At 44.0% G+C, this 16,995-nt stretch overlaps 1 protein-coding gene across 5 annotated transcripts in view; it reads right to left on the bottom strand.

Moving 5' to 3' along the window:
• ZNF827 (zinc finger protein 827) overlaps window positions 1-16,995 on the bottom strand; it is a 180,888-nt gene that overhangs the window by 138,453 nt on the left and 25,440 nt on the right. For all 5 annotated transcript variants that reach the window (XM_033857322.2, XM_073805520.1, XM_033857323.2 and 2 more), the window contains exon 2: window positions 4,081-5,106. In XM_033857322.2, coding sequence (XP_033713213.1) covers window positions 4,081-5,106 — 1,026 coding nt within the window. The remainder of the gene's footprint in view (window positions 1-4,080; window positions 5,107-16,995) is intronic.

The following is a 16,995-nucleotide window of genomic DNA, read 5'->3' as shown; positions in this document are numbered from 1 at the left end:
AATAATGTTAATAACATCTCATAAACAGGGATAAAAACAGCAGCCAGAAAACCGTATCTATTGACCCAGGAAATATTCTTAGCTCTCAGCTATATGAGACCAGCTTGCTTCTAAGCATATTTAAATTTTACTCAGGAAAATAAGATGCTTGGAGACACTCTCTCGGAAACTCGCCTAATGATTTCTTTTAACCAGGAGCCTGGCATCCTGGGAATCTTGTCGGGCTTCTACAAGAAACTTTGTCTTTAAAATAAAAACCATTTATTTTGTTCTGAGCTGCAACAGAACAGTAGCTTCAAAGAGAATTGAGTCAATGTGTGACATTTATCTTTAGAGCAAATGGACATGATCTTCTGTCTATCGTGTCCCCTTTCAGAGGAGCAGTGTCACATGTGCCGGGGCACAGGGTCACATGAAAGAAACCTCCTCCTCCAGTGTCACCTCTCCTTGCAGGGGGAAAGGCTATCGAGTGGTGGACTCTTTAAGGAATTAAATACACCATGACCTGGCAACAACCGAATCCTGTTCAAAAAAGACAAATAAGGGCAGACCTAAAAGACACTTTCTTTTTTTCATGGTTTGGACTTCCCTTGACCTAAAGAAGGTTAAAGAAATGCTAGTGTCTAAATGACTCAAGACAGGACTGGCTTTTCTAGCGTATCTCCCTTTGTAACTCCAGAATCAACTTTATGTGCCCTTTCTGCAACATTCTGAGAAACAGCTTTAAAATGTAAAGCCCCACTTGAAATCGGAATGGTGTGTAACTAATTTCTGTGGTTATTATTTGTTTATTTAAGTAGTAGGCAACAGGAACCCTTTCCCTGCTGTGAGAAGTCGGTCCACCTGCCTATTTTGAATTAAACTAAGATTTCTTTCTGAAGTAAAGGAAAAAAATAATCACGAGAACTGTTTAGAAGCATGGGTGACAGCTCTCACTGCATTCCCATAATGCTTTTTAGGTAAAGTCAAGTCACATCCAAATCCAGCCCCCAGGTGGCCCTGAAACCAACAGTACCGTGTGGAGAAAGGGAGAGGAGGCGGCAGACAGAGAAGACCCACCTTCCCTTCCACTCCTCAGATTCAAAAACCAGTGATTCAAGTGACCCCAGCCAAATTATCTCTCCATGGTACAAAGTAAATAACAAAGTCAGATATTCTATCAACTTCTTAACCCATAATCCAGTTAGGATGCTGGGAGGCGATGACATTCACTTTAAGTGAAAAGTGCACAGAGGCACCCCCTCTCCTATTTCCAGTCCATGCAATAAGGTACAGAACTTGTCCACCAACCTAAATGTCCATCAACTGATGAATGGATAAAGAAGATGTGGTGTATGTATATATATATACACACACACACACACACACACACACACACACACACACACACACACACACACACACAATGGAATATTACTCAGCCATTAAAAAGAACGAAATAATGCCATTGGCAGCAACACGGGTGGACCTAGAGATTATCATACTAGGTAAAGAAAGTCAGACAGAAAGACAAGTATCACATGATATCGTTTATATGTGGAATCTAACTTATTTACAAAACAAATAGACTCACAGACATAGAAAACAAACTTATGGTTACCAAAGGGGAAAGGAATGGAAGGATTAATTAGGAGTAAAGGATTTATAGATACACATCACTATATATAAAATAGATAAACGACAGGGATTTACTGTGTAGCACAGGGAACTATATTCAACATCTTGTAATAACCTATAATGGAAAAGACTCTGAAGCTGTACACCTGAAACTAACACAATATTGTAAAGCAACTATGGTTTAATAAATAAAAGTTTTAAAGAAACATAACTTGAATTTAGGATGCGCCCACATGGACACACAGGGGATCATTTCAAGAGCCCTCGTGTTTCTCTTTGCAGCGATCTTTTCTCTTGCGTGAGTTTTACAAAATGAATGTTTTGTTTTGTTTTGTTTTTTAATGCAATCACTCAGTCAATGGAGCCACTTTGCCAAGTCTTGGACTGTGAACAGAGGCATGTGGAAAACAGGGGACACAGGTCCCTGTCCATCAGCAAAAGGGGTGGCAGAGCCCCATTCTGAGAAGTTCTTTTCCCTCCTCTTTCAGTTGGAACATGTTCATTGATTCAAATATTAAGTGTTTCAGCAACAGAATAAATTCAGTAAAGAAAAAAGAAAAAATCAATTTCGTATAGATCTCCATATTCAATTCCGCTGAGAAGCCTGTGGAGGTATGGGCATGGATTAAGTGCATTTAAACCAAAAAGGGAGCACATCTCATCCCTAGAGTGTAGATCCTACAACGAAACAGGCAAACAGTCTGTCGCCCACCCTGGAAGCTCATGACCTTTCTCCCATCTTCACGTGCATCTAGTCACTTGAGTGAAAAGATCACACTTCACAACTATTGCTGGTTACACCCAAGACACTTGAAAATGACAAAGCCATTAGAGTCTGCCGTCAGGAGACAGTTTTATCAGTTCCCTCTTTCCAAGCCTTTAGCCAACTAAAGTTTATTACTAAATTTGTGTAAGCTTTTCCTAGTAACTAATGTCCAGGTGAATTTACAGGAGAAACATCATTAATACAGTTATTTAATAACCAGATGGAGAATACTTATAAAGTGACATTTTACACAGATAGCCATACCTCTCTTTCTGCTGCTACCCCAAATGAAATTTCTATAAACCAGGAGTGATTTATTCCCTTGCAAAATTACCCCACTCCCTCTGCTTGTCCCCCTTTTCCTAATTTTAGCCATTTTTCTCTTTATTTCCCCAGATGGCGAGTGAGAAGTGAAGAGTAGGGAAACTCAGAATTGATCAACATTCCAGGATTTTACTGACACTTCAGAAACCCTGGACTGAGCAGTTTGGATCACTTAAAGAGTCATAAAAGTTCCACATATCCATTTGCCTAGTTCTGTTCTGCTGTTTACACAAGTTTTCCAGTAATTATAATGAGTGCATATAGCTCACTCAGCAATTTAAATGGAAATTTGTCATAAATGCATCAAACTGATGTTAGCTGTGATTGTTCAGTCAATTATTTGCCATTCTAAGCCCCTGTCATCAACATGGCTGCAAATAATCAAAAGTTGGCTAGACGCACACAATGGCAGCGTTTCTACTGATGAGGACACACATGGCCCACTTCCTGTTCCAGTCTGGCAGGATATCCTCAAGAGACATCCGAAACTCCATATATCCATCTCTGGGGCCCTGTACTTACCATGGGCATAATTTAGAAACAAAGCAGTACAAGAAATGATGTTTCCACTGTGAGGACTCAAGTGACTAAGTTTCTCCCTCAGATGAATAACTGTGAATGTCAAGGCTCTATAAAACGGCCACTTCTCCTTTGGAAAGACCGTCTCCACAAGAAAAACCCATGATTCACATTTTCCACATGCACATTCCTTCAGAATCTGATTGGACTGGAATAAAATAAAGCATTTGCAGGAAATGCTTTGATTACATCTGAATGACAATACTCTTTAGAGTTCTTGTGTGACAAGATATTATGGAAGAACACGATAAGTAAAGGCTTACGTTCCACGAAAAATTAATATAAATACTAACATGAAAGTATACAGTGTGGTAAATTAGGGCAGAATAGCTACTGATGATACAAAAGTCCATTTGTCATGGAGGCAGTAGGACGGTAAGCTCTGTCTTGTCAACTGTTTCAAAAGCAGTGAGTTTTTCTTCTCCCCTCTGTTCAGGGATGCCATGCACTCCATGACAAAGGTGCTTTGATCTTCCCCTATTAAATACATCTTGTGTGGACCTAGCCTGAACTTGGTAAGAAAAAAAAAAATCATTTCTATGCAACGGAGGAGTACCGTATGTCTCTAAGATTATTCATTACCTTTCAAAACTAAAGCTATTGGTGAAGTTTTTTGTGTCACACATACATGAAAGAACCCCCTAGGCTGCTTACTTAAAGTATTCCTGCTTTTTTCTTCCTGCCTCAGATCCGATGGGGAACCCAAGTGAAGAAGGCAATGAATTAGACGTTGCAACTGACAGGTAAAAAAAAAAAAAAGACTGACAAGATGATGGAAATGAAAGCATCCATACCTGAGTTGGAGGGTTTAGACACTCTTCCCTTAGGAACTGGGAGTAACAATAATTCCAAGGATTGTGGCGGAGGTGGCGGCGGGGTCACTTTGTCTTGCTTCTTCTCTGAAGGCGGTGGCGGGAGAGGGTCCTCAGGCACCAGTGATGATTTCTCAGCCAGAAGGGTCCCGGCAGCCCTTGCTGCGACCTCTTTCAGAAGGGCCGCCGAGGAGGTCATGGAAGCCAGGGAAAGGAAAGAGCTGGCCGGGGGCGGGTGTTCCTGGCCAGGAGTCAAGCTTCTCTCGCTGACTTTCTTGGATAAAGCTGCCAAGGTGGAGCTGGCAGACTGGGAGCTGAAAGGGGAGGAAAAGGACTCAAATCGCATGGTCTCCTCCGTCCTGGTCAGCGATTTGTCCTGCAGGACAGCATTGGCTGCAGCTTTCAGTTTGAGGATGGCTGAATCCGGGGACAAGCCGCAGGTGGTGGTTGAGTTTGGCAACCACTTACCTTGATTCCATATGAAACGGTTACTTGGAGTGTATTGGTCATTCTGTTCCTGCTTCTCTGCCAACTTCCTGGCCAGCACGCTGAGCTGTTGGGCATGGTGGGACGGTGGGGAAAAGGAGAGATTCGAGCCGACGTTGACAGGGGACTCCACCCTGCCGTTGGCCGTGGCCGTGGCATCGAGTTTGAGGGACCCGGCCTCTAGCAGCCGCCTCAAGTTGCTGCTCAAGGGCTTGGTGGAGCCCGCGGGATCGTCATCACACAAAGAAGACACGCCGGGGGAGAGGTGATCCGGACACTGCAGTGGGTCTCGCAGGACCTCACCGTCAAGGGCCACCAGCTCCAACGTGTGACTGCTGGGGGTCCCACTTCCCAAGGAGGTGTCGGGGGAAGTGGACTGCTCCTGGATCCGGTCCTCCAGGGACAGCTTATAGTTCTCCTGGACTTCTCCATAGGATGCTTCCGACGGCGTCTCTGAAGAGTTCCCATACCAGTGTTCTCCTTCACTGAGTTCTCCCTCCGCCTCGTCCTGCCTACTAATATCTGGGGGAATTAAGAAGATCAGGTTTACTCCCAAAGCGAGCAACAAGCAAGCCTGAAGACACTCACACGGAGTCGTGGACATGCTTCCTCTGCCCTTCCACCCACGAACCACACGAAAGACAGACACAATTTTAGAGCACGTCAGGTGCTGGGTCAGACCGTCTCGGCCTAAGCCTGAAAGGATGCTGAACAGGCCAAGGTAAAAACACACCCACCTTCTACATGTGTTCATCGTTCTCATAATTATTCCAGATAAAGTGAAATGGAAACGGAGGAAAGAGAAAAATGGATCTGGTAAAGAAGAAACCGCTACTTTCAATGATGGGGGAAATGGGAAGAAGCTTGTACCCTGGTGAAAAATCCCAGCATGACATCTTTAGGATTGCGTGGGAATGAAAGAGGCAGACTGGCAGAAGGAGAAACACAGTGTGATGAGACCCAAGGCAGTGGGAAGCCGCTTCTCCACTTTCTAACTACGAATCACTTCGCTGGCTTGATACAGTAAAATGCAATTAACTTTAAGTTGATCAAATCATGTAAATAAAAACCTGCCTATTAGCTATTATACCAACTTCACATAGTTGTTCTGAAGCCTCCATCATAATAAACATGTGACCATGTTTTGAAAACAGTCAAGTACTATATAAAGATGAGATCTCATTAGCAAACACTATTCACATTCCTGATTTCTTAAAAGGGACAATCTCTCCCTGATTTCTTAAAGGGACAACACATGCTGCTTGTTTGAGATTCCAACCCCCGACTCGCCTGCCCTCTCAACATGGACAGTGATTAGTAATTTGTTCCCTCACTCCACCCACAGTCCCCTTTCGTTATTTTTCTATCCATTAGTTTATCTATCCACCCTTACTGCTCTCACTGGCCTCCGGCACCGGTTACTTGGGACACTTTGCCGTTCCAGGAGCACAGGTGAGCTCTGCCACTTTTCTGCCTTTGTTCAAAATATGCCTTTGATCTGGAATGTCTTTCCCCAGAAAACCCGATGGTCCAACTCTGCCCATCCTTCAACAGCCAGCTCAAAGGATTCTTCCTCTTGATTCTGCCTAGAACTCTCAGTCAGCATTAGTCTCTCCTTCTCATTCATTCACTCACTCATTCAACAAATAATGAGGGGAGTGCCTGCTGCATGTCAGGCGTTGTTCTAGATTGTTCTAGACTGAACAACGTTGAACTAAACAAAGATCCTGCCTTCTTGGAGCTTACATTCCAGTGGAGAAAGACAGATGTTAAACAAAATGAATAAATGAGTAAATCCTACAGTAAGCCAGAGGGTGGTAAGTGTTATGGGAAAAGATACAGAGCAGAACAAGGAGGGTTGGAGGTAAGGGGCAGGAGGTGAGTTGTCGTGTTAAATAAGGTAGTTGGGGTGAGGCTTCACTGAGGCGGTGGTGACATTTGAGCAAAGACTTGAAAGACGCCAGCAGCTGGTCAGGCAGCCATCTCTGGGAGAGGGGCCCAGGCAGAGGGGGTCACTGTAAACGCCCTGATGTGGGAACTTGCCTGGTATGTGCATGGACCAGCAAGGAAGCCAGCGTGGGGAGAGTGGAGTGAGTGAGTGTCAGAGCAGTAGGACAGAAAGAGAAATAATGAGAGAGAGAGAGACAGAGACAGAGACAGAGACAGAGACAGAGACACAGAGAGAGAGAGGGAGAGAGTGTGTAAGTTATAAAGGAGGGAGGCCATGCCTATCAATCAGTAGCACATTGTAAACAACTGAAAGGTCTTTTGCATCTGGTGCAACTGGGAACCACTGGAGGGGGAGGGGCAGGGCAGTGACATGCTGTGACTCCGGTTTTCAAAGGTTTGTTCTGGCCGCATGTGGAAGAGAGCGCAGGTACAAGGTGGGAACGGGGAGGCCAGCTCAAGGTGATCGCAGGTGGGGAGAAGTAGCCGGATTCTGTGCATATTTTGAATGCAGACCCAACACTCCCATTTTTTAAATATTGGTGTTATATTACTCTAAATGAACTGTCTGCTACGAACCTATCTTCTAAAAAATTAAGGGGTGGTGTTCCTTGAAGGCGGGGATATTCTTATTATGTACAGATCCCACCTATGCCTAGCACAATGCCTGGTCCCTAGCAGAGTTCCGTGAAGGTTTAGGGATCGAGGCAAAATGCCCCACTGTGCCAAGCTTTGCTGTATAACATGCTGTTTCCTTTCCCAATAGAAATAGCTGCAACTACAAGCTAATACACTGATCTTCCCCTGCTCTTTAGAGGAGAAATGTCACAAATGACAAATTCTCTTTCACTAAGTTAAAGTTCTGCAACTCCTTCCTGAGATTCCTTATTAAGTTATCAAGAAGATATAAAATATCAAATGGAATTTGCTGGAAAAAAGCAGACAAAATTGAGTTTTCTCTGTTAAGAACAGTCCGGCTCCTTGTGATTTGCCACATTTCCTTCTTCCCATTTGATTTCAACATTTTTTATCTTTCCTGGAAGTGGCGGGACACAGAACGACCCATCTCCCCCACGGCTTCTCGTAGGGACGCTTTTACCAAACAGTCAACATCCATTTCAACAACAGGGCTAATTTTACGTTCCTTTGGCAAAGCCCCTGTCTTGATTTCCGATTAAATACCTCATCCTTCATAAAAATCACATGGGAACCATCTTATAAATAGTAAGAGAGCTAAAAGATTTAAACATCACTCCAGTAAGAATCGTTGAAGATCTTGTTCAAGGATCTCTCCTTTGATCTTTATTAACACTCACTATATGAACTAACATAGGAAAATGTATGTTTCAAAAAGCAACACTTGTAGATTACGTTTTTTGTCAAACTAGAGTAGCTACAGATAGTCAAGACTGGTCCAGAACTTTGTAGTATGAGGCAATTAACAAGGTACAGAAAATCGGGGTTTTGAGAACCACAAAGAATTACAACCACATCCGTGTCCAGTCTTGTCATTTTACTGAGACTATTAAATACTGTAAAGGTTACCTGGTTGCATCAAAGGCACACAGCTAACCTACTGCTAACACTGGAACCCAAAACCCAAATCTCTCAACACCCGGTCCAAGGCTCCTTTTCAAAGCCCCTGCCAGATGCCTTCTGAATAGCAACTTCTAGAAAGCTCTGAGCAGCTGTCCTCCCACCCCCAGCCAGCTATCCTTCCACCCTCTGGAAACAGAAATCAGCAAGAGAATTCTCAGTGATAAGGACTGTATTTACTCTTTATTTTAAGATAAACCATTAAGAGGTAAACATCCATTATTCCTATACTCTGATCTCTCCATTCCCTCTCTGCCTCTTCTCTGTTGCTGTCGTCAAAAATTGACTTCGAACGCCTGAAGAATTCAACACATCTATTGGCAAAGCCCCAAAGGCAAAGTTTAATTTCCTGCCCCCTCCAGACCCTAACTGAGTAAGAATATTCCCCCTCCAAAAGTGCTGAAGCCGGTGAGTGGGTCAAAAACTAAAGAATTCAGGCTCTAATCCCATCAAGCAGTGATAAGGAGATCCAAACGTTCAAGAGTGTTAAAAAAACAACAACAAGGACCTACTGTATAGCACAGGGAACTCTGCTCAATGTTATGTGGCAGCCTGGATAGGAGGGGAGTTTGGGGGAGAATGGATACCTGTATATGTATGGCTGAGTCCCTCTGCTGTGCACCTGAAACTATCACAGCATTGTTAATCAGCTTTACTCCAACATAAACTAAAAAGTAAAAAAAAAAAAAAAAAAAGAGTGATACAAACAGTTGATATCCACTTTTAAAGCAACTTCCTCAACCTCACCAAAACACAGCCCAGAAAAAGCAAACAATCAAACAAAGCATTTCTTAAACAGACCAATTTATGTCCTTTAAAACCCCGGGATATTTCTTAACCATTCATTTCTCCCTGCTTTGCAGACACGCTCACTGAGATACATACACTCTCTTGTGCACTGCAAGGAAACTCGGCTACCTAAAGAATATTTTAAAACTCGTAATATTCTATTAATCACTTTTCCAAAAATGCTGCTCCTGAAATCGAGGTTATTCAAGTAAGAAACCAGCAAACAATTGTAAGGCATGACCTAGAAGGAGCCAGACCAGAGACCCGAGGAGAAACATGTCCGGAATTATTCTGTCATCACCTGAGTTCAAGCAAAAGGTGGGAGATGCACGCAGAGAAATGAATGCAAGAGAAGTTGGGACCTGCAGAGGTTTAGAGAAAAATCCTGACAGGCTTCGATAAATAGGCTTTCAGTTCATAAAACGGCGGCAACAAGGATTTTTCTCCCACAAATATTAATTTTGTTTCCCTTCTTCTGGGCTGTTCTATTTTCACATTCAGTTTCATTCTCCCTGGTCCAGTTGCGGGGAGCTCCGCTTCAGCGGGGTCTGCACGGCCACCCCCAAGCCCCCCACCCCCACCCCCCGCCCCAAGCCTTTCACACCGCATGATGAGAAAAGGTTCTCTCGCTGGGATGCTCCAGTAGCATTCCTGCAATCTAGGGGATTAATCTGCCGGACATCACGAACTTCAGAACAAGTGAGGCTTGACTTTTGACGCTCTTTCCCAACCTGAGGCTCCCCCCACGCACACACCCCATCCCCCAGCCCCACCCGGGGCTGCGAGGCTGTTCTGTTTCCTGGTCTGTCACCAGCAGGGAACAGTGGCACGTAATCACAGGGCAGCGTACAGGCCACTCTCCTGCAGACGCTCCCCGCACATCCAGCCTCCACCGTGGATCTAACAGCTCTCCTGACTGAGGCTCCTGGGGAAGCCTCCGAACTGCCCGTGTAAATAACTCCTTCCTAGATCCATTATTTTTAACCTCCAGAACAGGAAGCTATTTCCATTGCTATGTCTCTGACAGCCAGGTTCACACTCATTCCTGTCAATTTTACACAACAGTCTGTTTTGGTGTTTTTCCCTTTAAATCAGAAACTCGAAGAATTAAGAATAGAAACGGTGCAATTACAGAATGAGATTATGCTGAATACATTTTGTTTCCATGTGGCAAATACTTCTCCTTTGGGGAAAACAAAACCAAATTTCACTACCTAACACATTTATTTACAATTCAGTCCTCAAGCTGAGAAACTGGGGAACTTGAGAGCCACAACTCTCGCTGCATTTTTTTCAACTCACTTCCCTTTCAGTTTGACGGTTTTAATCAGATGCATTTAATTGGACTGATAGTCAACTCAGAAGGTCCTCATTCAGAAAGATCGGTAGGAGAGAGAAAAAAATATATAAGGAGTCGCCTATTAATTTTCACGCCTTTTGGCTGAGGTGAAAGCAAAGTGGAGATGGAAGCCGAAAAGCCTCACTTCTAAATCTACCCACAAACCATTCCCACCAGTCAGTCCACATGAATCTCACCAGCAGGTATTGAAGAGAACGAGGATTAAGCTCTCAGGACTCGCCTGGATGGAGCTGACTCATGGTCAGTCCTCTGGCAGCCAACACCCTCTTCTTGTGACCACAGGTGTGTTCACCTGGTCCCTAACCTTCTGGTTGATTTTCATCTACAAATCTTCCACGTTTTCACTTTCCACCTAATGCACATCCGTAGCTAAAGGCCACACATCACTATCACTATTATCAGTTATACCTGGATACAAACCTTAAATCATACAACAGACTTTTCCTTGTAACTGTATACAAAAGCAGTTTGCAAAGTTTATGGAGCCGTGTACAAAAGTTATTAATAAAACCAATGCTGATAATTGGTTTAATTCAACATTTACTGAGCATTTACCATGTTCAGGGAACTGTTCTCTGCAACGGGGCGCCTCGAATTTCTAGGCCAACAGTTTGTAATCAACAGGGAAGCCAGGAATGCACAATCCTATGAAACACAATGACTAGCACCATCAAGCAAGAGTCGTGTGTGCGTAAGAGAGCAAATCATTCCAATTGCGCAGGTGGCTTTGGAAATGGACCTCAGAGGATGAAAAGGATTTCAACAGACGATGCTGGAAATTCACTCATAAGAGGGCCCACTCCTCTGCCAGCTATCAAACAGGAAACAGCCCAGTTGTGGAGTAAGCTAATATTCTGGTGACCAATGTTAGATAAACTCACCTAAGGAAAATGTTTCCAGATTCTTCACATTTTAAAAACTCACCGTCTATTGATTTGATAAGGGCAGATTTGACCAACTACCTACCCTACTCACTACTTTGGGGTTTTTTTTGTTTTATTTATTTATTTACTTACTTACTTGTTTATTTATTTTTGGCTGCATTGGGTCTTCGTTGCCAGATGTGGGTTTTCTCTAGCTGTGGCAAGCGGGGGCTACTCTTTGCGGTACACTGGCTTCTCACTGCGGTGACTTCTCTCGCTGCGGAGCACGGGCTCTAGAGCGCAGGCTCAGTAGTTGTGGCGCACCAGCCTGGTTGCTCGGCAGCATGTGGGATCTTCCCGGACCAGGGATCGAACCCGAGTCCCCTGCATCGGCAGGCGGATTCTTAACCACTGCACCACCAGGGAAGTCCCCACTACTTTTGAAATCAAACTGTTAGGTTGTACATTCCTGGGGCAGGACTGTGATCAAGTCACTTTTGTATTTCCCCTCCAAGCCCTGCCCGTAGTAGGGGTAGGTAGTAGGGCTTCTCTGGTTGTAAATGACAACCGGGACTGCAGGAAGCCATAGGTAATATTCTTGGTCCCTACATCACTGAGAGGGACACAATGTTGCTAGCACCAGAGAGGGTGTGGAAATGAGAGGGAGGGCTCCCTCTCATTGGCCTCTAGTCTCTTCTCGGAGATTAACATCCTCCTCTCGGGCCACCTTTCCCAGGAGGCTAAAACCCTGGCCGCGCAGGTTCTGGGTTCTCACTCTCAATGACGTACCATGGGAGAAAGGTCTTTCCTCCTCTGATTGACTGCTGCAGGTCATGTGCCACTCCCTGGACCTATCGCTGAAGCTAGAGGGCAGGCTTAGCAATGGCTCAATGTGGGTCACAGAAGAAGCGAGAGGAAAGAGGCACCAGGAGGACAAAAGCAGTGACCTCTGTAATGTTTCATAAAGGTTTAGTATGCTGCACGTCAGGCGGTTTGGAACCCGTTTTGTGATTCTGAGCATAAACTATATCCTCCTTTAGGCCGATTTACTTGCCAATTTTTCAGTTGTCCCTTTGTAGCCTGAAAGCCTCAGCACATCCCCCCACACCGGTTCTGCCCTCAACAAAGAGATCTTTCAGGGGTTCGGGGCTCCAAGTCCACAGTCTGAGTGACAGGCATGGACAGGTAATCGGCTCTGCAGGGCCAAGCCGCGGAGACCGTAGTTACAGGACACCGATGCCCGGGGGCACCCATCCGCTGTCAGCGTGGCCAAGAATAAAATGTAAGAATTGCTAGTTATTTTAAACTGCCAGGGTGGAGAAGACAACCAGATCCCTGTCACCAGTCCAGCTGAGGAAAAGGTGACGTGAGGGCATGGGGAAGTGAGAGGAAGTCTGGAGAGGATAAGCGTCCGCAGACTGAGATAGCAGAGCGGCCTCCTGGGTCAAAATGAGCATTTTGCCCACAGCCGTGTTTGCAAATTGTTGTTGGAAGTGTCCACGAGGAAAACAAAGGTATCACAAATTAACACATCGCTCCTTATCTTCAGAGTGAGTTCCAAACAGTATCTAAGCCAGTTTCAATATTCTCATATAAAGTGGCCAGGTCTTCCAGTGACCGAGGAACTACCCAATCTCCTCCATCAAACTCATCTCAACGTGAATGGCAACTACTCCATCCCTGCAGCTGCTTAGACCAAAACGCCACAGCCAGTCTCCTCTATCCTCTTTCTCTCACCACCACCCCCCGTCTAATTCATTTGTGGATTCTCTTGGTTCTACTTTCAACATACATCCCAAATGTTGCCACTTTTCACCATTACTACAACTCCCACCCTCGTATACAGCACTGCACCCTTTGCCTGGACTATGGAAGTAGCCTTTCTTTTTTCTTTATACGTCTTTATTGGAGTATAATTGCTTTACAATGGTGTGTTAGTTTCTGCTGTATAACAAAGTGAATCAGCTATACATATACATATATCCCCATATCCCCTCCCTCTTGCGTCTCCCTCCCACCCTCCCTATCCCACCCCTCTAGGTGGTCACAAAGCACCGAGCTGATCTCCCTGTGCTATGCAGCTGCTTCCCACCAGCTATCCATTTTACATTTGGTAGTGTATATATGTCGATGCTACTCTCTCACTACATCCTAGCCTCTCCTTCCCCCGTGTCCTCAAGTCCATTCTCAACGTCTGCATCTTTATTCCTGCCCTACCATAGGTTCATCAGTATCATTTTTCTAGATTCCATAGATATGCTTTAGCATTCAGTATTTGTTTTTCTCTTTCTGACTTACTTCACTCTGTAGGACAGACTCTAGGTCCATCCACCTCACTACAAATAACTCAATTTCGTTTCTTTTTATGGCTGAGTAATCTTCCATTGTATATATGTGCCACATCTTCTTTATCCATTCGTCTGTCGATGGACATTTAGGTTGCTTCCATGTCCTGGCTATTGTAAATAGAGCTGCAATGAACATTGTGGTACATGACTCTTTGAATTATGGTTTTCTCAGGGTATATGCCCAGTAGAGGGATTGCTGGGTCGAATGGTAGTTCTACTTTTAGTTTTTTAAGGAACCTCCATACTGTTCCTGTTCTCCATAGTGGCTGTATCAATTTACATTCCCACCAGCAGTGCAGGAGGGTTCCCTTTTCTCCACACCCTCTCCAGCATTTATTGTTTCTAAATTTTTTGATGATGGCCATTCTGACTGGTGTGAGGTGATATCTCATTGTAGTTTTGATTTGCATTTCTCTAATGATTAGTGATATTGAGCATTTTTTCATGTGTTTGTTGGCAATCTGTATATCTTCTTTGGAGAAATGTCTATTTAGGTCTTCCTCCCATTTTTGGATTGGGTTGTTTGTTTTTTTGATACTGAGCTGCATGAGCTGCTTGTATATTTTGGAGATTGGCAGTAGCCTTCTGACTGGTTGCCTTACTTCCAATTCTTGCCCCACTATTCTTAGCCAGCAGCCAGAGTTAAGCTTTTAAAAATATCTCCAATTCCACTACTCCATCCACAAAGCCTCCACAATGGCCTCTCACATTTCTCAGAATAAAATCCAAAACCCTTACCTTGACCTCAAGGCCCTACATAATCTGTATCCCTCTGGCTTCATCTGCTACCACTCTGCCTTGTTAATAAAGTAGGCTCCTGCCTCAGGGCCTTTGCACTTGCTATTCTCTTTGCCTGAAAGCCTTTTCCCCCCAAAAGAGCCACATGGATGATTCCCTTACTTCCTCAGGTCTCCCCTCAAACATAACTGTTTATTAGAATAGAAACTCCATAAGGGAGAAGGCTTTGTTTTGCTTGCTGCTGTACCCTCAGCACTTAGAATGGTACTCACTGGAGCACATGTTCAAATATTTGCCACATGTATGAATGAGAAAGAAGAATGGGCTTGGGACTTCCCTGGTGGCGCAGTGGTTAAGAATCCACCTGCCAATGCAGGGGACACAGGTTCGAACCCTGGTCTGGGAAGATCCCACATGCCGTGGAGCAACTAAGCCCGTGTACCACAACTACTGAGCCTGTGCTCTAGAGCCCATGAGCCACAACTACTGAAGCCTGCGCACCTAGAGCCCGTGCTCCGCAACAAGAGAAGCCACCACAATGAGAAGCCCACGCACCACAGCGAAGACTAGCCCCCACTCGCCACAACTAGAGAAAGCCCGTGAGCAGCAACGCAGACCCAACACAGCCAAAAATAAATAAATAAATATTTTAAAAAAGAAGGAAGAATGGGCTTAATAATCAGAAAGGTAGCCCATGTCTGTACTGGAAATGAGAACTGTTTTCCAAATTACAAATGACAATTCTATTTTTCTCATGTGAGTCAAACACAGAATAGGGAAAAGAGCCTGTTTTGCAAACTTTTCCACCAGAGCCTCCCTGGTGGCCAAGAAAAGACAACAGTAGCCTAGGGAAACGGGGGACTGAAGCTGATGCCCCCCCCCAGGAAGCCCCAAATTTCTTTGAGTTTTAGCTTAACATTTCAAGTGAATTCTGCACCCTATACTATGGCTGTGCTTGTCCTTACTTAATAATATGGGGGTATTTCTCACAAACCATCCAGAAACATTTATTCTCCTGGAAGGTGCACCATTTCCCTCTGGATACCCACCTGCTTTGGAGAAACATGTACCCTATTTGGAGAAGCAAGAATGTATGAAAAGTATGTAGCATACTGTCAAGAGCTCAGTAAGGGGTGGCTGTCAGTGTTACTATTATTGCTATCAGAAAACAGCACTCATCCTGGTACGCCCCACTTCAGAGAGCAAAGCAGAAGCCCAGAAGGTAACTTCCCGGGATGATACAATGGACCCGTAGGATATCAAGAACTACAACTCTATTTGTTGAAACTGAATTTTGTTATAGGTTTTATTTTAGAGATGGAAAAGCCTTGGAGGTCGAGTTCATAGGTCTAGCCTCTAGGCAGAGGCCTAGAGAGAGCTGGTGATATGTCCGAGGTCCCATACTGATTCACAAAAAAGACGGGACTTGAGCTCAGATGTCCCAATGCAGAGGTCAGTGCCTCTACTACTAAATCGCTAAGTGATCATCGCTGAGTGACTGAATGAATCCTAGAATGAAGCCTGGAACACTGCAGGTTCCCAATAAACATTTGTTGAACGAGTAAACAACCATGTATAAAGCACTGGAAAGGTACCTGTTTCTATATCGGGTGTTTTAATATTCACCAGCAAATTTGATCCTCACAGTAATTTTACGTGGTAGACTGTACTCTCTTCGCTTTACAGACCAGGAAACCAAGTTTCCAAAAGGCTTACTTAATATACACACTTAGTGACAAAGCGAGGTTCAAACTCATACCTTCGGAATATGAGTAACCTGACAAAAAAGTCATATTTCAGGTAATCAAAAAGTACCGAAGTACCTTGATGTAGTCAGCATATTTTTATTTTGTTTTGATGGGATTTAAAAATGCATACATACTCAAACAGGATGTGTGAAACATAATCACTATGTTTGTAACATGATTATTATGTTCTGAGATGTGTCTCAGAAACTCAGAAACTTTCAGCAGCTTGCCTCCATATTAGATAGCCCCAAGCAATGGTATTTTAAGTTACTATTCCTACTTTAATAGTCTTTTGACTTCTTTTTTTTTTTCTGTTATGCCCTACACAGAGTCCCTTCCTTCTAAATTTGAAGCTTTTTTGTCTGCCATAACTGAAAAAACAATCACCAGCCTTATTAAAACTGTGCACACTGAAGATGAAAACCAAGTGTCATAGGTTGAATTGTATCCCCCCAAAAGACCCCCAGTACCTGTGAATGTCATCGATTTTAGAAATAGGATCTTTGTAGGTGATCAAGTTGAGATGAGGTCATTAGGGTGGGCCCTAATCCAATATGACTGGTGTCCTTACAAAAAGGGGAAATTTGCACACAGAGACAGACAAGCCATGTGAAGACTGCAGTTGTGCTGCCACAAGTCAAGAAACTACCAGAAGCTGGGAGAGAGACCCACAACAGATACTTCCCTAGCACCTTCAGAAGGAGCATGGCCCTGCTGACACCCTGATCTTGGACTTTTGGCCTCCAGAACAGTGAGACAATACATTACTTTCGTTTGACCTTCTTTTGAATCATGGGAATACACTATCTATTTGCTTTGCTTGTATTAAATTATTGCATATAATTGTCATAGGAGTTTATCGATGAAGAATAATTATTAGAAGAAATTTTTTTCTGTCATTGAAGCCATCCAATTGGTGGTACTTTGTAATGGCAGCTCTAGAAAACAAATACACTTACGTTTGAATGAAGGCCTGAGACTTTTTTCTGGGGTTGTTCACCTCTGAATTCTAAACCATAGCC

The sequence above is a fragment of the Tursiops truncatus genome, chromosome 5 (assembly GCF_011762595.2).
Source record: "Tursiops truncatus isolate mTurTru1 chromosome 5, mTurTru1.mat.Y, whole genome shotgun sequence".
In the NCBI taxonomy this organism is placed as follows: domain Eukaryota; kingdom Metazoa; phylum Chordata; class Mammalia; order Artiodactyla; family Delphinidae; genus Tursiops; species Tursiops truncatus.
The sequence above is the reverse complement of the archived record's forward strand: the minus strand, read 5'-3'. Positions and strand labels throughout refer to the sequence as shown.